The sequence below is a fragment of the Biomphalaria glabrata genome, chromosome 6 (assembly GCF_947242115.1).
Source record: "Biomphalaria glabrata chromosome 6, xgBioGlab47.1, whole genome shotgun sequence".
Taxonomy (NCBI): Eukaryota; Metazoa; Mollusca; class Gastropoda; family Planorbidae; genus Biomphalaria; species Biomphalaria glabrata.
In genome coordinates, this window is record NC_074716.1 from 20,964,144 (window position 1) to 20,987,331 (window position 23,188).

The 23,188-nt window shown below is 35.6% G+C and overlaps 2 protein-coding genes across 6 annotated transcripts in view; one reads left to right on the plus strand and one right to left on the minus strand.

Annotated features, from left to right (window-relative positions):
* Nucleotides 1-4,127, plus strand: part of LOC106059902 (glutamine-dependent NAD(+) synthetase-like) — a 36,942-nt gene extending 32,815 nt beyond the window's left edge. For all 4 annotated transcript variants that reach the window (XM_056031941.1, XM_056031940.1, XM_056031944.1 and 1 more), the window contains one exon: nucleotides 681-4,127. In XM_056031941.1, coding sequence (XP_055887916.1) covers nucleotides 681-878 — 198 coding nt within the window. In that variant the 3' untranslated portion in view covers nucleotides 879-4,127. The remainder of the gene's footprint in view (nucleotides 1-680) is intronic.
* LOC106069788 (uncharacterized) lies at nucleotides 4,123-21,559 on the minus strand. Of its 2 annotated transcripts, XM_056031945.1 has the most exons (11): nucleotides 21,357-21,559; nucleotides 19,080-19,287; nucleotides 17,854-17,979; nucleotides 16,835-16,929; nucleotides 13,873-13,981; nucleotides 11,651-11,736; nucleotides 10,165-10,262; nucleotides 8,181-8,310; nucleotides 6,645-6,770; nucleotides 5,946-6,046; nucleotides 4,123-4,501 (listed from the first exon to the last, which is right to left on the minus strand). In XM_056031945.1, exons 1-11 carry the CDS (start codon nucleotides 21,399-21,401, stop codon nucleotides 4,258-4,260), a joined length of 1,368 nt encoding a protein of 455 aa, XP_055887920.1. In that variant the 5' UTR covers nucleotides 21,402-21,559; the 3' UTR covers nucleotides 4,123-4,257. The 2 variants fall into 2 exon arrangements, with proteins under 2 accessions (XP_055887920.1, XP_055887921.1); XM_056031946.1 differs by lacking the exons at nucleotides 11,651-11,736; nucleotides 13,873-13,981.
* Nucleotides 21,560-23,188: the final 1,629 nt, after the last annotated feature.

The window sequence follows — 23,188 nt, forward strand, 5'->3', positions numbered from 1 at the left end:
CTTCATCCATCCCTTAGTCTCTTAGACCGTTTGGGCGCCACACAAGATTTGTCCACCATCTTTCTCCACTCCTCTCTGTCTTTTGCCTTGGATAGAACCTCTTTCAGTGGCAGGCCCGTCCATTCTTTTATGTTGGCTTCCCATCATTTTCTCTGGCTGCCTCTTCCTTCTTTTTCCTGGTACTGTTCCCTGAAGGAAAGTCTTTGCGAGCCTAAAGACCTTGTAATATGACCATATCTCCCCATAACCCATCATATCTGAAAGGCTTTATGTATTATGTTAAGATATGTTCTATGTGAGATCAACATTAAATGACTATGTGGAAAAGAGAATGCTGCTGAACCAATTTCTCTGAATCAAAACCTAGTAGTGGAGGGCACTTCAAGTAAAAGTCTCAACACATTACTGTGTTCACTTAGTGAACATTTGTAACAGACTTTCAAACACCTTTCCTAGGAACGTTTATTTTTCAATGACAGCTTTTGTTTTCTTTATTTTTTCTTAAAATTAGGGCAATGAATTAGTCAACCTTTCTAATAGTCATTAAATATACTTTCCAAATCCAAAACATTTGAACATTGTATGTATTACTTTGCTATGTTACATCAGTAAGTCTGGAATGTTTGTCTTGGATGTAGGCCTTCTCTTCCTTTCACTAAAACTTCAACATATATCTGCAGATAAAGGAAGAAGCTCAGTCTTCATCCCAGCCAGTACAGACCATGAACTACTCTGTCATTGTCAAGGACTTACAACAAAAAAGGCCTGGGGACTATTCTGTGCGAGAGGACAGCATTGACAAGTATGTGCGTTACTCTTATCCAGGCAGGGGGAGAGGAATGAAAATGGAAATGGAGCCAGGGAACCCAACATGGTAGCACACAAACTGATCATCTACTCTCCACTCCATGTTTGGTTTGAATAGCAATTTAGTCACATTTTTGTCCCTGATCATTTCTAGAATTAGAAGTGAATACATTGATTCTGCATATTAGGCTTGCAACTGCTTTTGTGATGGCCTTAATGATGTCATTGGTCTTTGCTTTGTCACCATGTCATTGGTCATTGCTTTGTCACCATGTCATTGGTCTTTGCTTTGTCACCATGTCATTCATTTTTTTTTTAAGCTTCTATCATTTTGTGATTTGTTTCGCATTGGAGATTTGATAATATAAAAACATTCTTTTTATTGTATTCTTTATTTAGCTACATACAATTTTCTTTTCAAATATTTCTTTATCATAAGTTTAACCAAAACTATATCCTTTGTTTTCACTTATATTTATCTTTTGATCCTGTGTACAGTGTACAGATTCTATTGTTCACTCTTTGAGACATGTCTCTTCTTGAATTTGATGTGAGTTTCTTTAATCTGGATCATAACAAATACAGTCATCTTCAGAACTCCCCTAATGCATAAGATATTAGTGTCCTTTCATTCTGTCTCAAGTAATGCTTTCGGAATATGAGACCTATTTCTTCTGCTCTTTCTCCTGCATGTCTTCACTTCAGAGACATTTGTTTTCAATGTTAAACCCATGATCCAGTCCAGTCTTCTGAATGTTATTCCTTTCCAAGTTTTACTTCGTGTTGTTTTGTTTGATAGCTTGCTTTGATAGAATCTAGTGATGCTAGCCTAACTTTCCTCTTTTATCCTTGACAGGCTCAGAGAGATCCCCTTGAAGTAGTTCAGTGATATACATAGATGCTTCATTATCTTTTAATAAATATAAGCAAAGAAAGAGATGCATTTATTGATAAGTATTTCATATTGAGAGCACAAAGCTTTTGTTTTATATGTTACTGTTCATTTGTTGACTTTGATATACATTTGATAGATCTTAGCTAGTGAAGCTATCTTGAGAAGATCAATGTCATTGTTACCTAAAAGTATTCTATGATTAGAGCTAAGTACAGTGATGATGATGCCAGATGTTATTAAGATATAAACACCATAAACACAGATTGTTTAACTGGCAATTAGTGGCAGCTTATCACAACTTATTTTCTCCATATAGAATTCAGCAGTTTGTAAGTGTTCATGCCTAATGATTCAGAAGAGTGTAAGCAATCCTAGTTTCATGGTATGTTGGATTCATCTATCCCATGATTCAATAGAATGTTAACACTTTTTTTGTTATTATTTTTTTGTCCTGATAAAAATGTACAATGCTATTTTGCATCTGCACCTTGTGTGCATTGAGTTTTTCCTTTGTTACCATACAGTTTATAGTTTTAGTTTACATTTTTTTTTATGGAATCGTTACATTTATATTTGGTTTTAAATCAAATGTTTGATTTTTCATAATATTATTCATCTTCTATGTACACACAGTAGTTTTTACAATTATGTTTTAATCTTTTGAAACTTCTTTATAAGGCTTTGAGTTGAGAAAGTACATCCACATGGCTTCATCTCTTACTTTGAGGGAGTTTATTTATAAAACTTGAGAATTGAAGTCTTGTAGATGATACAAGTATTTTAATGGATGATATTATAAGATAATATCATAGATACCTATCATTTGTATTAAGATACTGTTGATATTATAAATAGTCATTTACTTTTATACTGCCATGTTTAAATGAGCCTATAGCTGACCTCATCCAATTAGTTGTTTGACTACCACCAAATCTACCGTCTCATTCTCCCATGTTAGCTATTTGAGAACTATTACACAACTAACAGTACGTCCTATTCCTTATCAGACATTGTATTCTCATTAATTAGGGGATGTCTGGAAGCAGAAATAGATGCTTGGAATGTGTGACCAGGAACTGCAACAAATAGTGACATAGTCTGTGTGAAAGGGATTATTAGACCTCTTAAATTGTTACTTCTCTTGGTTAGCTCCATTACCTTGTGCATTTACTGGGCTCTGTGTACAAGAAATCACACATTTAAGATACAAGTATTCTTTAGGTTTAGTAGTGATTGTTACATGAAAGGTTCATTCACTTTTGTGTGTACTTTAGTGGAGTTAATAAATCTTGTTGGGCCTGTGGTGAAATTAAACTCTATATCCAAACCTCAGCTGTCTTTCAGTTGTAACCAAACATGGGAAAGGCAATGAAGAAACATCAGGAAAAGCAGCTTCTTTCTGACAAGAACCTGGGACTCTGCTGATCCCAAACCTGTCAGTTATTTCCCTTTCCTTTGGATCTTTGTGGAGAGTTAATGCACTGGCTTTTATCTTGTATGAGATGAACAACTAAAGGCGTCCTCCACATTGTGAAATGATTGTGTCATATTGTTTGAGCTAGTTGTCCTTTAATTTGCCATTGGTCAGTTGTAGTAAATCATATTGTGTACCTGCATTCTACTAATGAATGTAAAGATGGAAAAGCTGTGGAAGTTGATTTTTTAGTATTACTTTTTTTAAGTTAAGTTAGTCATTATTGATTTTTTGTTTCTTAGGTGTGTGTGGAAGCGAACTTTGAGAAATGCATTCCTAAGATTTGCATTATATTTTACATGAGGTCATAGAAGTTATTTCTAAGAAACATTTAAATTGGAAACTTTTATTAGTTAATTCTGTATCAAATGGCTGCATTAAAATGTTTTATAATTTCTGGTCATTTCTTAAAAAAAACCAGTTCTTTGAAATAAAATATAGATATGAAAGTAAACCACAAGAAAAAACTATTAATTATCATTTTATTTTAGTTTCTTGTGTACATTTTTGTGAGTTATCATATTGCAAAATGTAGACAATGTGAAATTAACTTTTATCCAAGCTTCTTTTTTCTTCAATATCAAATTTTAGTGTTTTTTTTTATATTTTCTTTTGAGTGTTACTTGTTTTATCAAAGAGTTTTTATATTACCTTTGTGGGTTTTTTTTAGATATATTTGCAACTGAGTCTAGGTTTACTAAGGTATTAAGTTTACATATCTGTCTTTTTATTCCCATCGTGTCACCTGTTAGGTCTGACATAAAAAAGTTAATGGACACATTTGAAGGAATTTGTAATCAGATCATCTACCCCCTGGTATTCCACTTTATTCTATCTTTTATAGTTATCTATGTTCATTGTTTTGTTTTACTATATATACATGTATATATATATATATATATATGACATGAAACAATATTGTTCACAAAAATAAACACAAATTAGAAACAATGTGTCCAACTCAACTTTATTAACTGTAAAAGAAATGAAGGTTTCAATTTGCTTTCAACTGAAGATATCATTGAATTCAACTAAATCTATCTGTCCAAATGTTTTCGAGTTAGTCTTGATAACAAGTTGTTTACATTTTGAGAAACTTTTTGAATCGAGCCAGTGAAGTTTTACGTTTGAGTGAATTGTTTGAGCTCTTTCTGCTGGTTGGGCTGGACAGTCCAGAGAACTCCGTGTTGGAGGTGTCCCTGGTCATGTTGGAGCTGCTGGAGAAGGAGGGGGAGCAGACCATTGGCTGGCGATCTTCTCTTTGGTCTTCTATTGCAGGATTGAGGCCAGGAACTCTGAACAGACGTTTGTTTTCATCATGTTCCCTATGTTAGAGAAAAGAAAGCTGGATTAAATAGATTTCATCATTGTCTCTACAGTAGAGAGAGAAAAGAAGGTTGGTTTAAATAGATTTCATCATTGTCTCTACAGTAGAGAGAGAAAAGAAGGCTGGTTTAAATAGATTTCATAATTGTCTCTACAGTAGAGAGAGAAAAGTAGGCTGGTTTAAATAGATTTCATCATTGTCTCTACAGTAGAGAGAGAAAAGGGAGCTGGTTTAAATAGATTTCATCATTGTCTCTACAGTAGAGAGAGAAAAGGAAGCTAGTTTAAATAGATTTCATCATTGTCTCTACAGTAGAGAGAGAAAAGGGAGCTGGTTTAAATAGATTTCATCATTGTCTCTACAGTAGAGAGAGAAAAGGGAGCTGGTTAAAATAAATTTCATCATTGTCTCTACAGTAGAGAGAGAAAAGGAAGCTGGTTTAAATAGATTTCATCATTGTCTCTACAGTTGAGAGAGAAAAGGGAGCTGGTTTAAATAGATTTCATCATTGTCTCTACAGTAGAGAGAGAAAAGGAAGCTGGTTTAAATAGATTTCATCATTGTCTCTACAGTAGAGAGAGAAAAGGGAGCTGGTTTAAATAAATTTCATCATTGTCTCTACAGTAGAGAGAGAAAAGGGAGCTGGTTAAAATAAATTTCATCATTGTCTCTACAGTAGAGAGAGAAAAGGGAGCTGGTTTAAATAGATTTCATCATTGTCTCTACAGTAGAGAGAGAAAAGGAAGCTAGTTTAAATAGATTTCATCATTGTCTCTACAGTAGAGAGAGAAAAGGGAGCTGGTTTAAATAGATTTCATCATTGTCTCTACAGTAGAGAGAGAAAAGGGAGCTGGTTAAAATAAATTTCATCATTGTCTCTACAGTAGAGAGAGAAAAGGGAGCTGGTTAAAATAAATTTCATCATTGTCTCTACAGTAGAGAGAGAAAAGGAAGCTAGTTTAAATAGATTTCATCATTGTCTCTACAGTAGAGAGAGAAAAGTAGGCTGGTTAAAATAGATTTCATCATTGTCTCTACAGTAGAGAGAGAAAAGGAAGCTGGTTTAAATAGATTTCATCATTGTCTCTACAGTAGAGAGAGAAAAGAAAGCTGGTTTAAATAGATTTCATCATTGTCTCTACAGTAGAGAGAGAAAAGTAGGCTGGTTAAAATAAATTTCATCATTGTCTCTACATTACAAAGGGAGATAGTTTTTAGATTACCATTAATAGTCGAGACGTTGACATACAGTGATGTCATTTGAACAGTTTTTCATTGTTGTCATAGATACAATTGAAAAAAACAATTGTGAGTCATACTTTTGAATTGGTGTGTACTGTGCAGATACAGCATCTCTGTATGTCAGGTACATTGATCACACTATTTAGGCCTGTCTACCTGGGTAATGAACAATAAAACAAACAAAGTTCGTTCGAATGTACCTGTATTCCATTGCAATGGCTCTTAAAGCCTTGTCCACTCTCTTGTCTTCCCAATCCACAGAAGACGAATCCGATGGACTGCTGCTGAACTGAGAACTACCCTGGACACAGAAGTTAGTTGGTGTGTTGTTTTATATTCCCAAGAGACAAATAGCAATGCATTCGAAAATAACTAAGAATACGCGAAATAGTTTACGTGTGTAGAAAAGCAAATTCAATCGTTGATTTACAGAGGACCCATAAAAGAAGAATAACAATTACGTGTGACATTTATTCGCGTGTGAAGTTCATAATTTTCACTGTGAAGTTATTGGTTTTCCTTGATAGACGAGGTCTGGGAGCCTGGGTTTTACGTTGTCGTGCCCGAATGGATCCTCATGGCTGAGGGACAAGGAGTTGGAATTTCGATGTAGGCCTTTATTTTTATTTATTTAACTCGGGATGTTTGCAGAGCATCGAGGTCAGAACACCCCCCCCCCCCCCCCCAACATATGTTCACAAAAGAGATTGGACCACTGAGCCTGCTGTTGTGTTCAATGTGTGCATGAAACAAAAGTGATAGATACAAGTCATTTAAAAAAAACGTTAGTCTTTTGTGTATGAGTATTTAATATATAATAAGTAGGTCTACTACAATTTTCTGTTTCTAGAAAGCTGCTAGACTTGTGTTACCAAAGACAGGTAAAAGTGTAGGCCTACCTGAAGTCTAATTTTCTCCACCAAGTAAGCCAGACCCTGTACCCCGATCTCTTCTTTCAGTCTTCGCAGCATAGTGTAGTCGGCCATCACGTTCAAATCATACCTTTGACTTAAGTAATTGACTACCTAGATAGAGATATACATATTTATTAAATTTGCTGTAGGCCTATACTAGTTCTAGATCTACTATCACTATGTATGACTAGTATAGTGTTACCAAATGTCCAGCAAAAGGAGGAAATGTCTTTTTAGGAGTCGTGTTAGCAAGCATTGACCTAATGTCCTACTTTCAGTGTTGTTCACTTTAAATCCATAATATTCTTCTAGCGAATTCAATCCCTCGTAGGCTATCATGTTTCAATGCAATAACTCATTCATAAATAACAGAAAGAGGAGACATTTTTGTTTACACAGCTTACATCCACTCACTTTGTCTGGTAAAAATCTGAACACGTTCTTTCTCCCACACCCATTCTCATCGGATCAAGTGGAAACTTAAAACAATTATTCATTGGCGAAGACAATACATGTATCAATAAAAAATATTAATTAGTCAATTAATTACTGATTATTAATTATTTTGTTTGATACCGAGAAGGGAAATTAATTCTTCTGTATTTAGAGTGCACAGTGGACAACAGAGATTGACTCAGCAAGAAATATTCGTGTAAGTAACAAACCAATGAAAAAAAAACAACATACGTAGGATAGCGCTAATTATGTCATTTCGTCTTCGAGATGTAGTTCTTAAACTAGTCTTTGATTGACTTACGTCTCATCACATACACTGTCAAGCTTATTTCGTCTTGTTAAGACTCAAAGTCTTCCTGAGGGACATACAGGTGCCTGGTATCTCGAGACCAGACAATCACTTTGTAGGCGCATAAATCGGAACCAGACGAGGTTTCGAACCCATGCCTTTTGGTTTGCATCCTATATCTCAAGCATTATGACATTTCAGAGGCTCTGTTCCAAAGGACTAGACCATTTATTTTTTAATGATGCGACCTGTTACTAGAGTGTTCTAGATCCCTAAGCTGACAAAGGTTGGTCATCATTGAAGCTCGAGATGCGAAGGAGGAGTCAAGGTTAAGGTAAAGCTTACTTCATCTCTGTTGTGTCTACTCGTGAATATCCAGTCTTCAAATAGGATCAGGAAATGCATATCAAACTACAATTTCTCATTTGTAATGCAATGCACCCACATCTTTTCATTAACCACATACTCTATTTCACTCTAGTAGACCTACTAGTAGATCTAGATAAGGTTTTTTAAAGCAGCACAATGCAATTTGGTTTGACTTTGTAGATTTCAGAAAACAAATGTACTTTTATATTAGCGGCAGGAGGGGAGAGCAGCTGTGTGTGGTATGCTATAAATATTTTATTGAGTGAATGTCTCATGAGTGAAGTCATGGCTATTTAAGTGTCTTGACTGGCATTTAAAGTCGTGTGCATAGAATACACGTTTAAAACATGTCTTTAATATTACTAATCCTTTGTTTACTATTAGATATAAATAATGTTCCGGCTTACTTCATTCGCCTGTACCCCTGGAGACCCATCCACGAGGATCTGCTCTGATCTTCCTTTCAATTGGTTTTCTTCGGAATCGTCTTCGTTGTCATCACTGCGTCCAGATTTTTCTAATCTCCTTAACAAAGATCTGCAACAACAACAAACAAAAAAAAAACACTTTAAGACGTCATTATTTCTAAACTTCTTAAAGATCTGCAACAACAAAATAAAAACGCTCAGACGTAATTGTTTCTAAACTTCTTAACAAAGGGATGCAACAAAAAATCGTTTATACGTTCTTTCTTAACTTCTCCTATATGACCTTTAAAGGGGAGTAGTTCAGCTTATACCACCACTTCCGTTAATTACAATTTCTTTCCCTTGTTCTAGATACCAAACAAAATAGTTAATTACCAATAGTTAATTAACTAATTGGTTATTTTTTTATTGATTCTTTTGTTGTCCTTTTTTTTTATTTTTTTGTTGTCAATGAACTAATTGTGCCAAATTGTCCGTTTGATCCGAGATTGAGTGTAGGAGAACTAAAGTGTACAAACTTTTGACCAGACAGACAGACGGAGGGAGTTAATATAAGCTTTGTAAAAACAGGTCAACTCAAATAGTAACAATTGTAATAATATAATAAAAATATGTTGTAAATATGTATATATCTATAAGTACTTTGCCCCATCTCAATGAGATTAAAATTGAGAAAATGAACCCAGAGAACGAAAACATTCTTGATAGACCTAGTTTTTTGTTTAAATAGAATGTAATGCATGTCTATTGAAATAACACGAAGTTTTATATTACCTCTACTAACTATCAACGCTCCATGTCTAAATGACTCTTTTTAAAAACAATAGGTCATTAGAGTGATGTACAATGCTTTAAGTTTACATGATGTTTGCCAACATCACTCGCCATTATTGTTTTATCTTATATAATACAGACGTTACTTCAAAAAAGAAGAGGATTACGTCCAACGCGTCATGCATCTAGTCATGTATGTTAACTGTTAACCAATGACTTAAATTCTACCAAGCCACATGCTTTCCTGGCTGGCTCAGGCAACCCATTCCATGCTCTAATAGCACTAGGGAAGAAGGAGCATTTGTACAAATTTGTCCTAGCATATACGAAGAATGTACCTTAATCTTTATGTCTTTCCGAGTATTTTATTAGATTTTGTTTTTTACTTTGAAGATTATGGTTCAGTGTTTTATGTATAATTGCTACTTTACTTATCTTATATAATATGGACGTTACTTCAAAAAAGATGATTACGTCCTACGCGTCATGCATTCAGTCATGCATATTAATCAATGACTTAAATTCTGCCAAGTCACTGGTTTTCCTGGCTAGCTCAGGCAACCCTTTCCATGCTCTAATAGCACTAGGGAAAAAGGAGTATTTGTACAAATTTGTCCTAGCATATGGGACGTGCCATTCTTTGTGTCTTTCAGAGTACTTTATTAAATTTTGTTTTTGTATTTGAAGATTATGGTTCAGTGTTTTATGTATAATTGCTACTTTACTTTTGAGTCTTCTATCCTGAAGGCTTTCTAAATTTAGAGATTTTACTAAAGGTGTTACTCTAGTTGAATGTGAATATTCGTTTGTTATGATCTATTTTGTGTCTGTTCCATATTCTATTTTTGGCCTAACCAAGTTTATTAAATAACATTTTAGTTTTATGTTCTTATTTGATTTATAGAAATATCTTTTAATAAATCCTAATGCTTTGTTTGATAGTTTCGTCAATATGGGGATTCCATGACAGTTTTTCATTTATTATAACACCTAGGTATTTTGTGCTATTAGTCTGTGTTGCTGGTTTACCTTGAATAAGATAAGTGGAATTTATTTGTTTTAGTTTTTTTTTTGTTACTCTTAATAAATGACATTTTTCTGGGTGGAAAGTCATGCTCCAATTCGATTCCCATTTCTGTAATTCATCTAATTCTCTTTGTTTCTGACGTAACCTGAATCTAAAGCTTACTTGTAGTAGTTGATCCTGTGTTTGATTTCCTTGCTTCTTGTAGAATAAAATAATTTCGTTTGAAGCTCCTCGTCGTACCAAATTTTCTGATTGTGCAGCTGTGAAATGTTACACACACGTGACTACTCCGTTCTTAGATTAACTTGATTCGTTACACATAGTTCATTTGTTACGACCATATTTTATTCTTCAAAGTTATTTCATTTGTTACGACGTTACTTTATCATCAAATTTAGATTGAATGGTAACAAGTCTTCAAACTATAGCCTACAGAAAAACTAACTAATATACACAATAAGAGTCTTTAAACTATAGCCTACAGATAAACTAACTAATATACACAATAAGAGTCTTTAAACTATAGCCTACAGATAAACTAACTAATATACACAATAAGAGTCTTTAAACTATAGCCTACAGATAAACTAACTAATATACACAATAAGAGTCTTTAAACTATAACCTACAGATAAACTAACTAATATACACAATAAGCGTCTTTAAACTATAGCCTACAGATAAAATATCTAGTGTACACGGTAATAATTAAGTCTTCGAACTATACAGATAAAGCCTCTAGAAAGAAAGTTTAGTTGTTTATAAACATGTTTCTAGAATGTAACTTATATTCATTCAGTCGTTTAAAAATGGATAACTAGTCAAGTGGCACTGACTACCTCTCAAGGGAGATAAGTTCCAATCCCGACTCGAGCCGAGTTGTGCTTGCTGAGCGCATCTTATAGAATATGTACGTTACTTCAAACAAGATGATTACGTCACTGGTTTTCCTGGCTGGCTCAGGCAACCCATCAAGGCGGCACGGAAACCTTCTCTAAAATACCCCCCCCAATCCCCCAAAAGAGATTGGACCATTGTCCATAGCACACTAAGCATGCTATAAAAAAGGAATTTAACAAAAATGACATCTAACTCAGTCACCTCTGGCCATATTTGCCCCGTGCCGAGGCGCTATATACCACTTCCCCAGAATTCGGGTCCAAAGTAAAAGGAAAAGAAATTATTGGATAGGTCCAGGGAAGGGGGGGGGGGGGTGTATGACACCTCTGGCAAACCGATGTTGGTATCACTTAGTTTTAGAACTTGAGTAGGGGAGAAATGTACAGATGCTAGGGAGTTTGTTGAATTTGTTAAATATTAAATATTCCACAAGGGTTAGTACATTTATTTCTCTTGTTATAGTTTTTGTTCAATCCCCCTGCCCCATACACGTGATACTTGATTGATTGAACAATTCATTCAACACTCCTAGAGGGAGATGCAATTTGTTTAATCCCCCCTGCCCCATACACGTGATACTTGATTGATTGAACAATTCATTCAACACTCCTAGAGGGAGATGCAATTTTTGTACAAACGAAAAAAAAAGTCATCTACATAAAAACTTTTAAACACGTGACTTGGTTGAGGTTCATCTTGACACAGCGCCGTGTTATACAACAAATTGAAAGAGTACAGTTGAACTCACCGTGTCTTTCAAGTAACTCACTTGTTTCTCCAGGCTTCTCAGCTCACCAAGGTCAAGGGAAAACGACATAATCTCATTGGCAATATCTAAACAAACGTTGATCAAGTCTTTAATTCTATATGGGACAAGACGTCACGAGGAACACGAGAACATTCACATTGTAGGTTTTATTAAGGACATGGTCTTTAGCGGAACATGAGAACACTTCACATTAAAGTTCCATTAAGGACAAGGTCTTTAGCGGAACATGAGATCACTTCACATTATAAGTACCATTAAGGACAAGGTCTTTAGCAGAACATGAGAACACTTCACATTATAAGTTCCATTAAGGACAAGGTCTTTAGCGGAACATGAGATCACTTCACATTATAAGTACCATTAAGGACAAGGTCTTTAGCAGAATATGAGAACACTTCACATTATAAGTTCCATTAAGGACAAGGTCTTTAGCGGAACATGAGATCACTTCACATTATAAGTTCCATTAAGGACAAGGTCTTTAGCGGAACATGAGAACACTTCACATTATAAGTTCCATTAAGGACTTGGTCTTTAGCGGAACATGAGAACACTTCACATTATAAGTTCCATTAAGGACAAGGTCTTTAGCGGAACATGAGATCACTTCACATTATAAGTTCCATTAAGGACAAGGTCTTTAGCGGAACATGACAACACTTCACATTATAAGTTCCATTAAGGACTTGGTCTTTAGCGGAACATGAGAACACTTCACATTATAAGTTCCATTAAGGACAAGGTCTTTAGCAGAACATGAGAACACTTCACGTTATAAGTTCCATTAAGGACAAGGTCTTTAGCAGAACATGAGAACACTTCACATTATAAGTTCCATTAAGGACTTGGTCTTTAGCGGAACATGAGAACACTTCACATTATAAGTTCCATCAAGGACAAGGTCTTTAGCAGAACATGAGAACACTTCACGTTATAAGTTCCATTAAGGACAAGGTCTTTAGCAGAACATGAGAACACTTCACATTATAAGTTCCATTAAGGACAAGGTCTTTAGCAGAACATGAGAACACTTCACATTATAAGTTCCATTAAGGACAAGGTCTTTAGCAGAACATGAGAACACTTCACATTATAAGTTCCATTAAGGACTTGGTCTTCAGCGGAACATGAGAACACTTCACATTATAAGTTCCATTAAGGACTTGGTCTTCAGCGGAACATGAGAACACTTCACATTATAAGTTCCATTAAGGACTTGGTCTTTAGCGGAGAATGGGCTGAACAGAAATGACATTTAAAAAAAAATGCCTAACAGCTGATAAAGGACCTCACCACCTCAAAGCATCGAAGAACTACCACAAAGCAAGACAAAAACAATAGATGTTTGTCTGAGGAAAAAGATGTGATAACAAGATGGACTAAAAGACGAATTTGCACCATTCAGTCTCAGAAGCCATCCCAACTAAGTCCTGTTAAAAATTATATTAAACCAGCTAACCATCCCAACTAAGTCCTGTTAAAAATTATATTAAACCAGCTAACCATCCCAACTAAGTCCTGTTAAAAATTATATTAAACCAGCTAAAACCGATAGCAGACAAAATCGTATCAGAAGAACAAGCGGTTTTAGTCAAGGTCGCAACAGAGCAAATTCTAAACCTTAAAATACTCTGCGAGAAATACCTTCAACACCAACAGAATCTCTTTCATGTCATGATTTTAAGAAAGCTTTCAACAGGACATGGCATGGGGCACTCTGACAAAGGAAAAGTACAATATAAATAAAAATATAATAAAGTAATCCAGAACTTCAATAAGGAGGCCACCAGTGCGATGTACTTCAATAATAACATTGGGGACTAGTTGAAAACCACAGATTCTAAAATCAGACTGGTGCGCTCCTTGGTCATGGCCACATTCTTATATGCTTGTGAATCTTGGAGGCTAACTGCAGAAATAGAGGGTGTATCCTAGCAACGATTCATCCGACTAAGAAATAGGCGAAAGTTGCATGTAGCAAATGAGTGCTAAGAGGAACATGAAAACACTTTACATTATAAGTTCTATATAGCACATACTTTCGAAGAGGGACATGAGAACACTTCACAATATAGGTTCCATATAGGATTTCTAGGAGAAACATGAGAACACTTTGCATTATAAGCTCCATATAGTAAACGATTTTCTGAGAGGAACACGAGAACACTTCATATTATAGGCCTCAACATATTCCAGCTCACCTAGACCACTTTCACTCCATCTATGTTTCTCTGCTCTTCTCTCGTCTGTTTTATCTTTCAGACGAATCATGTCCTGGGCGCAATAATCAGTCAGAACTACATGAAAGCTCTAGCAAGAAAATATAGTTAAATATTTCTTTTGTAATTAAAACAATAACAGCATGGATTCTGGAAAGTAAAATGAAATGTACATCTAGTTTTTTAAAAGTTAGCTTTCCTATTAGTTGTATAACCAAGTCGTTTATTTGCCTATTTCTATTGTCTAAATAGGTCATTACCTCAATGTTCTATAGTCTGTGTAAGTCATTACCTCAATGTTCTATTGTCTATATAGGTCATTACCTCAATGTTCTATAGCCTGTGTAAGTGATTATCTCAATGTTTCTATAGTCTGTGTAAGTCATTACCTCAATGTTTCTATAGTCTGTGTAAGTGATTATCTCAATGTTTCTATAGTCTGTGTAAGTCATTACCTCTGTTTCTATAGTCTGTGTAAGTGATTACCTCAATGTTTCTATAGTCTGTGTAAGTCATTACCTCAATGTTTCTATAGTCTGTGTAAGTCATTACCTCAATGTTTCTATAGTCTGTGTAAGTCATTACCTCAATGTTTCTATAGTCTGTGTAAGTGATTATCTCAATGTTTCTATAGTCTTTGTCATGGGCGTAGCCAGGTTTTTTTTCGGGGGATGGGGGGGGGGGGGTTGGGGGGATTTTTTTTCTCCCCCCCCCCAGTGCTATATATATATATATATATATATATATATATATATATATATATATATATATATATATATATATATATATATATATATATATATACATATTTGTGTGTGTATATATATAATTAATTTTTATTACATTCTGACTGTTCATTCTTTCAGAAAACGTTTATTATACCCTTGAATAAGTTTTTCTTGTTAGTGGAAAATTTGTAGACTTCCCGCCCGCACCAGTAATAGGGTCTGGGGGAGCGCTTCGAGCTCCCTCCAGCGCGGGGCGAAGCCCCTCTGCCAAGCAATATTTCTGGTATTGAGAGCCTAAAAAATGCATATTCTGAGATATCTACTGTGCAATATTCTGCTATTAAAAAGTTTTATTTCAAAACCCGTGCTATTCTTACTGACTTAGATCCTCCCGCGCTCATAGGGTGACAAGCTGTTTCCACAAAAATCTGTCGCTGGCAATGTCTGAAGTCTCTTCACACCTGCTCTGAGGACCTCTATGAAAGTATGGCGTGAAGTTGTACTAGGATGTTCCTGTTTGCGATTTCCTCGTAATGGCCTCCTTGTCATTGCAACTCTTATTATGCGTAATTAATTTTGTCGGAATACATGTCCCGCAAACCTCATACGACACTTTATCACAACCTTACCAAGGGGTCGACTCTCAGTTCGGCATAGCATTTCCTTGATTGAGACCCGATCTCTATAACTGACTCCTAAAATCCGTCTTAGCCATCTTTGTTGAGCCACATTTAGTCTTTTTCAATTTAGGCAGATGGCTATCTACTGCACTTTATTAATGGAGCCCAGCTACTGGTAGAAATTATGTAACCTCTCTTGGCTACTCTCTTGGAATTAGGTGACTGTAGTTTGCTTTAGATTTTATATCGAAAAGTGAAGTTGTATCGTCAAAATCACCTGTTGTGGGGTTTTTAACTTTTTAACAACTTCAAAACCCCATTGAGCTACGCTCATAGAATTTGGTGACTTTAGTTTGCTTTAGAGTAATATTGAAGATAGGGGTTTTTCAACCTCAAAACTCTCTGCAGGGGGATTTTAAACTTTAAAAAATCTGAGTGGTGTTAAACTAAAAAAAAAAAGCCATCTGGAGGAGGGGGGTTTAAACTCAAATCTCCCCTTTGGCTTGGGTAAGCTCAAAGAATTTTTAGTGTTTAATTTACTTTTTTTATATTGAAGAGGCATTTTTTAGCATCAAACCCCGATGAAAGGGGGTTTAAACTCAAAACCCCTTTGACTACGCTCATAGCATTTTGAGTGTGTAATTTTCATTTTTTTTTATATAAGAGATATTTTTTCGCTTCAAACTCCGCTGAAGAGGGGTTTAAACTTAAAACCCCTTTGGTTACTCTCAAAGATTTTTGAGTGTGTAATTTGCTTTTTTTATATTGATTAGGTATTTTTTTAGCTTCAAACCCACTGGGTGGGGGTTTAAATTAAAAACCCTTTTGATTACGCTCAAAGATTTTTGAGTGTGTAATTTGCTTTTTTTTATATTGAAGAGGTATTTTTTTAGCTTCAAACCCCACTTGAGGGGGGGGGGGGTTTAAACTCAAAACCCCTTTGGCTGCACTCATAGAATTTGGAGTGTGTAATTTGCTTTTTTTTATATTGAAGAGGGGGTTTATAGTAAATTTCGGAGGGGGTTTTAAAATCAAAATCTTCTTCAGCTATGCTCTTGGAATTTGGGTATTGTCGTTTGCATTTTTTTTGTTTGTTTTGTTTTATAGAAGAGGGGAATTTAACTGCAAAACCCCCTGGTAGGGGTTTTAAACTCAAAACCCCCTTAGCTGCGATGGGGCAAGTGATGGTTTAGTATTAAAATCTCACCTAAAATAAACAAAATCAAAGTAAAAAGCAGTCACTAAAGTCCGTCTCTCCCCCCCCCCCCGGCTACGCCCATGGTCTTTGTAAGTCATTACCTCAATGTTTCTATAGTCTGTGTAAGTCATTACCTCAATGTTTCTATAGTCTGTGTAAGTCATTATCTCAATGTTTCTATAGTCTGTGTAAGTGATTACCTCAATGTTTCTATAGTCTGTGTAAGTCATTACCTCAATGTTTCTATAGTCTGTGTTAGTCATTACCTCAATGTTTCTATAGTCTGTGTAAGTCATTATCTCAATGTTTCTATAGTCTGTGTAAGTCATTACCTCAATGTTTCTATAGTCTGTGTAAGTCATTACCTCAATGTTTCTATAGTCTGTGTAAGTCATTACCTCAATGTTTCTCAACTTCTCATTTTTCTCTTCCAGTAAATCTTTCACTTGAGACAATTTTCTTTTAGTTGGCAGAATTTCCTTTTCCAATAAAACTGTTCATTTGTAAACATCAATAAGCAATTCATTTGTGTGATATCGAACGATATGGTTATGTAAACATCAATAAGCAATTCATTTCTGTGATATCGAACGATATTATTTTATGAGTAAAAGTTGTTTTGGATTTTGTCTACCTCTCGTAACCCAACCAATACCAGAACTGGACATGGGAGTGGGAATACTTTTTTCTGAGCTACATGTTGAACTGCTAGATGTATCAGCAACATGTTTAACTGCTAGATGTATCAGCAACATGTTTAACTGCTAGACGTATCAGCAACATGTTGAACTGCTAGATGTATCAGCAACATGTTTAACTGCTAGATGTATCAGCAACATGTTTAACTGCTAGATGTATCAGCAACATGTTTAACTGCTAGATGTATCAGCAACATGTTGAACTGCTTGATGTATCAGCAACATGTTTAACTGCTAGATGTATCAGCAACATGTTTAACTGCTAGATGTATCAGCAACATGTTTAACTGCTAGATGTATCAGCAACATGTTTAACTGCTAGATGTATCAACAAAAAGTTTAATATCTAGATGTATTGGCGATATGTTAAACGGATAGATATGTTAGCAACATTTGTTTAACTGTTAGATGTTTCAGCAACATGGTGGAATAGACAGATAAATTGGCAACATGTTGAACTGTTCGATGTATCATCAACATGTTGAACTGTTCAATGTATCATCAACATGTTGAACTGTTCAATGTATCATCAACATGTTGAACTGTTCAATGTATCATCAACATGTTGAACTGCTAGACGTATTAGTAAGATGTTAAACGATTTTCTGCTGATTTCACGCCTCATACAAACAGTATTTTTTTTTTATTTTGAAGCAAAAACAAAACTATGCATGACTCAATGAAGTTAGCCTAATTGTTAGTAAAAAAATAAAAACAACCTTTTTCCTCCTGAAGTTTATGTATTCTTTGATATTCTTTGAATCTGATCGTCTGACTTTCTTCTTTTTGTTTCTCTTCTTGTCCTAGGTGCTTGCTCTTAGCCTCAACAGTTTTCTTGGAAATATCTTTCAACACAATTACAACAATTAATCCAAACTCGAATGTATGTCTCTTCATGTCATGTCAGGAAAACAATGACTTAGCAGAGTTTGTCACTGATTAACATGCATGACTAGAAATAAACTCATCATATTACGTAAAGTATGTTACATTTAAACAAATGTTTAGGGTAGATAATATTTCTGAAAAAAATGATTTGGAGACAATCCATGAGACACAACCGTCGTTTCTCGATATGCCCTTTAAAAAGATCCCATTCATGGAATATATTTCATCGACCGTTAGTCTCATTCACAAATAGCATTGATGATCGAGTCTCCCAGAACGCAATTTCGTGCTCTGATCAATGCAAATGTTTTATGTAAAGAACTAAATTAAGATATTAAAACTGTCATATATTAAATGGTTTTAATACTCTCGGCTAGCATATTTAGTTTATTTTGTTAATGATTTTGGTTTTTTTTCTACTTCCTGCAGTCTACACAAATAATGTTGCGAACTTGTCTTTTACCTGTGTATTTGTATTGTTGATCTTTCTAAATCCATGTTTCAAAATTTAAGTAATAAGGACATTAGGTGTTACTACTATTTAAAACTAACTTATTGAATAGAATAGAAACGTTGATCTTGTTTTCCCGAGGGGCATCTGCAAAAAAGATTGATCCCAGACGTTTACTTGCAGAAGAAATTGTAAAACGTCTACGCCAATGCAATTTTATCTTTTTTCACGTCAGAATGGGGGGATTTTTTGTTCAAAACCCCTTACCATTGTTGTGATGCCTTTTTCATGTCTCAAAATGACCTGCTTCAAGTCCTGTTGCTTAACACAAAGATGATCTTACTACCGCCAAGGAGATCAAGCCCATTACAGACGTACGTGCTCTGCCTCAAATGACTCTCAAATTTCAATATCGGCACTTTTTTAGTTATTGTTGTTTTTTTTTACTTCCACTTTTCTTTTTTTACTTCGGCGCATGTAATTTTCTTTGTATGCGGAATGACAAGGGAAGCGGGGCAAAATGTTGAGAAACATTGCTCTTGTAATACTTAGAATTGTCTAGTTGGCCTAATATTGCCTAGTCTATCTAGTATTGCCTAATATTACCTAATATTGCCTTTAAGTCTAAGACAGCTTGTCTCGCTTTCTCCGCTTTAATTTCCTTCTCCATAAAACTAGCAATCGTCTCCTCCATTCTCTCAATCATTTCTTCGGTTCTTTTCGTCAACATCATATCACCATGTCCAATGGAGGAGCTCATCTGACTCCACAAGGAGGCAACATTTCTTAAAACAATCCCATAATGCGCCATAACCTGACAAACATATTTGGGAAATTAGAAACTATTTGGTTTTAATTATAAAACAACGTAAATATCTAAACAACAAAACAGTAGATAGAGCCTACTTATAGCCTACTATTTGAGTGGTGAAAGAAAAAAGATTTTATATAAATTTAATTTGAAGGTGTCGGCATCCTGAGATTCAAGACTTGCAGCAGAGTTGTACAAGAGCGTCTTCTAACATATTCCCGCCGAGCTTAAGACCACGGTTCGAAGGCTGTTGCTTTAGTTCTTTCAACAAAGGTTGGTCTAACAGGGAATGCCATTGATGATAGCCTACCAGTTGTAAATTTACGGGAAACAACTCAACGACATGGAAAGGAAAAATAAAGGCACATGTTTAATAATGATACTAAATGTTATGAAAATTATATGCTGTATCGGTTGTCGTTCTTATGTTTACATGTGCTTGTAACTCGTTCGTAAGAATGTGTTCACGAAATGTGTGTTGTGTAGTCAGTCAGTGTAGTAAAGCCAGACTAAGCGGACATGGTTTTCGACTATTGTTTTCATTATGTTCATAACACTAAATAAAGTGAAGAACAAATGAAAGAAACAGTCCCCTCTTGAAACCAAAGCAGTATTGTGTTTACTCCTTTAAGTCTGAGAAGCTTAATTATCACCAAAACATTATGTTCTTGTCTCGCACAATATAGTGCACAATATTCCCTATCAGGACGGCAGTGCGCATCACATAATTCGGCCTATATCACGACAAAAGAGATAAAGTCTATTTCATTTGCAACTTCTGAACTTCAGAAGTTGAAAATGAAATAGACTTTATCTCTATCTGAAGTTTGGTAGGAATCGATGAATTTTAATGTGTCTAATCCATCAAAAATAGTTTTAAAAGTATTGAAACGTGATTTTAAGGCCCACCTTCCATTGCCCTTTACTATAGTAGATTTAGATCTAAATTTGTACAAATACTCCTTCTTCTCTAGTGCTATTAGAGCATGGAATGGGTTGCCTGAGATAGCCAGGAAAACCAGTGACTTGGCAGAATTTAAGTCATTGGTTAATATGCATGACTAAATGCATGACGCGTAGGACGTAATCATCTACTTTTTTGAAGTAACGTCTGTCTTATATAAGAAATTATAGATCTATTGTCAGTCTCGGTTGACATTGCCTGTTAAATGTTCACCACGGTCATAAAGGTGAAGGACACGTGAATCCTCTGATATAGAAAGAGGAAGTAAGAATGACTAAATTTTAGTAGTATCTTTTGGTCACTGGAGAACGGTAGTAACTTTGAGTTGAGTAGAGTCGTCTCTGGGAGTAGAGACAGTAAATGCGTTTCTAGTAATTAAGTCTTCTGTACTTAGAGCTGGATACATATTATTGAAGATTATTGTTACCCGCTGGGATGCGGACGTATTCTAGTAGTGAAGTTGTGTTATAAAGGACTTGTAGGCCTATATTTGATACCGCTGTTATGTGGATGTAGTTATATTGATAATTAGATATTTTGGTGTAACGACTAGATGTGCAGTATATTTTATTATTAAATAAACCTCATATTGTCTGCTGAAGTTGGACTCAAGTTTGTGTATATTACTCCGATATTCGTGTCTGTTACGTGTTAAGTGGACACACGAACCCAACATTCTTCAACATTAGGCCACAAACGTAATCTTTACATTTTGATGACCAGTACAAGTGCAATATTTACATCGATCATTCAACCAATCATTTACAATTATAATTTCATCTATATTTGATTCTTAAAAGATCAACTAGGGTTCTCATTTTTAAACGTCAATATTGAATATGGGAGAACCCGCTCCCCCCCCCCCCCCCCAACCAAAAAAGAAATAAAAGTATCGGTATGTCACGGCTCAGTGTCAGTCTCAATCTATAGATCTAGATTTTTAGATAGAATCTAGATCTATATCTAGATTAGATATATAGATAGATCTAGATTAAATATTACGACTCTGTAACGGTGAGTCTAGGCCTCTTAAGCTAGTAGTAGGGATTTAGAATGACTAGAATCTAGATCTATCAGTATCATCAATTATGATCAATATTAAACCTACCTGATCTAGGTTTTTTGAAATTGTTATCGTTGAATTAACCGACATTCTTTTTGAGTCTATATTTCTCAGGTCAAATAATAAGAAACTGTTTGACTAAAGTTCAAGATCTAAATTTGAGATGGGATACTAGATCTACATCTCTTTTGAAATAAAAAGTAGAAAGAGATGACGTCGTAGGCCTACATTTGTGTGGAGAGCACTCTGTGTACGTAGTGGAAAACTCCAGTTGTTGTTTTTTAAGTTAGTGCACACATTTTTTAAATAATTTTTTTTTCACCAAAAATAAACGTGCATGTTTATGTTGTTAAATGTAGATTGTGGCGTGCTTCACCATTGTGAGTTTAAATAAAAATTGGAGTCCTACAATTGAGACAGGGGTAGGCCTATTATACAGAAAGTAACTGAGACTACTTGAACGCTTTCACCAAAGATGTTTGCGCTCCATCATGGACATACGGTGGCAAGACGGCACTACAAACAGCGAATGCCGGTATGGACGTATAGAGGGACTTCTTATGGTCCGACAGTCACGCTGGGCAGAGCTCGTATCCCGTTTGGGGGACGAACGTATGCCAAAAGCAGTCTTTTTTGGTGAGCTAAAAGGAGGTCGGCGTAACAGAGGTGCCCCACGGAAACGCTTTAAAGACCAACTTAGGCGCCGACTTGCCTTAGCTGACATAGAAGAGAGCACTTGGTTGCATGCGGCTTCAGAACGAGACAGCGCCCCATGGGCGCCCGCAGGGGGAGGGTGCAAGGTGGTGCACTTGCACACACACACACACCCCGGATTCTGAGCAGCCAAAAAGTTCTAGCCATTTTTTTTTTTGCACCATCAGATCAATTAAAATCTTTGCAGCAATTGAACAAGTGACTGAAGTACAGTTGTAGGGGACTTATCATAAATTGATGTAGGCCTACGTGCACCCCTCTGCAGTGCAGCTATCTGGTGCATGTATTTACGTCTTACGGAGTTGCGGTCATTGTTGATGTTCAATACAATAGCAAGTTAATCCCGTTCACTATTTTACGATAGAAGAGATATAAGAAAGTTCTCCCCATGCCATCTAAGTCAAAACATTGATTTGTATCGACGAAGCACTGGCAGCAGCATGAATTAACTACGTTTTCTTGGTATTTCGGTTATGAAAATGCAGATATCTCTGGCACTGAATAGATGTGTTAGAGCGTTGGATTTGTTGATGGCGATTGTACTCAAGAAGAATTCATTGGCTTTGTCTCTGTTAAGAGAGACGCACTGCCAGTGTCTAACGTAGCCTAATTGTCAGCAAATACATTAAGTACAGTCTAGATATGAATAAACTACTCGGCCAAGGCTACAATTTCTGCACCGTGATAGGTAGCATTCATAACAATGTTCAGGCAGGGATTCTTTAAAAATATCCAAAAGCAGACCTTGTAGGCCTACGTTGCGCGTCCCACAGACTTAAACTTGTTATCATTGACCTGAATGACGTTTCAGATATACGTAGGCTAATGCTGTTGGTATATTCGAGAAGATTATCTATTTCTTCCGTAACAGTCCAAAGCGAGAGCGTTGGTGCTAAAGTTACCAATTTTGCGTGAGACACGATGGACAGAGAAATACAAATTATTTCACGCTTTAAGTGCCTTTAAGTCACAACTTTGAGAAGATCTTTCACTGTTTGGCGTTCTTTAAAATAACCCCTGTAAGTGAAACCGGACAATCTGCATATGTGTAATCAGTGCCTACTTTCATGCGTTTCTAATTTGTCTTTTAATTGTCATCAATTATTCGTCTGATGTTGCAGTCTTAGCATAAGTGGTCGATCAACAGCACATCAGCAGTCACA

What these genes read in the sequence shown, in the direction of transcription:
- LOC106069788 (XM_056031945.1), bottom strand. Translation starts at nt 21,401, where the DNA reads ATGTCGGTTAATTCAACGATAACAATTTCAAAAAACCTAGATCAG. An exon ending in ATGGAGTGAAAGTGGTCTAG is followed by an intron (nt 11,737 to 13,872) that starts GTGAGCTGGAAT and finishes ACGTTTGTTTAG; the next exon opens with ATATTGCCAATGAGATTATG. An exon ending in CACAGGATCAACTACTACAA is followed by an intron (nt 8,311 to 10,164) that starts GTAAGCTTTAGA and finishes TTGTTGTTGCAG; the next exon opens with ATCTTTGTTAAGGAGATTAG.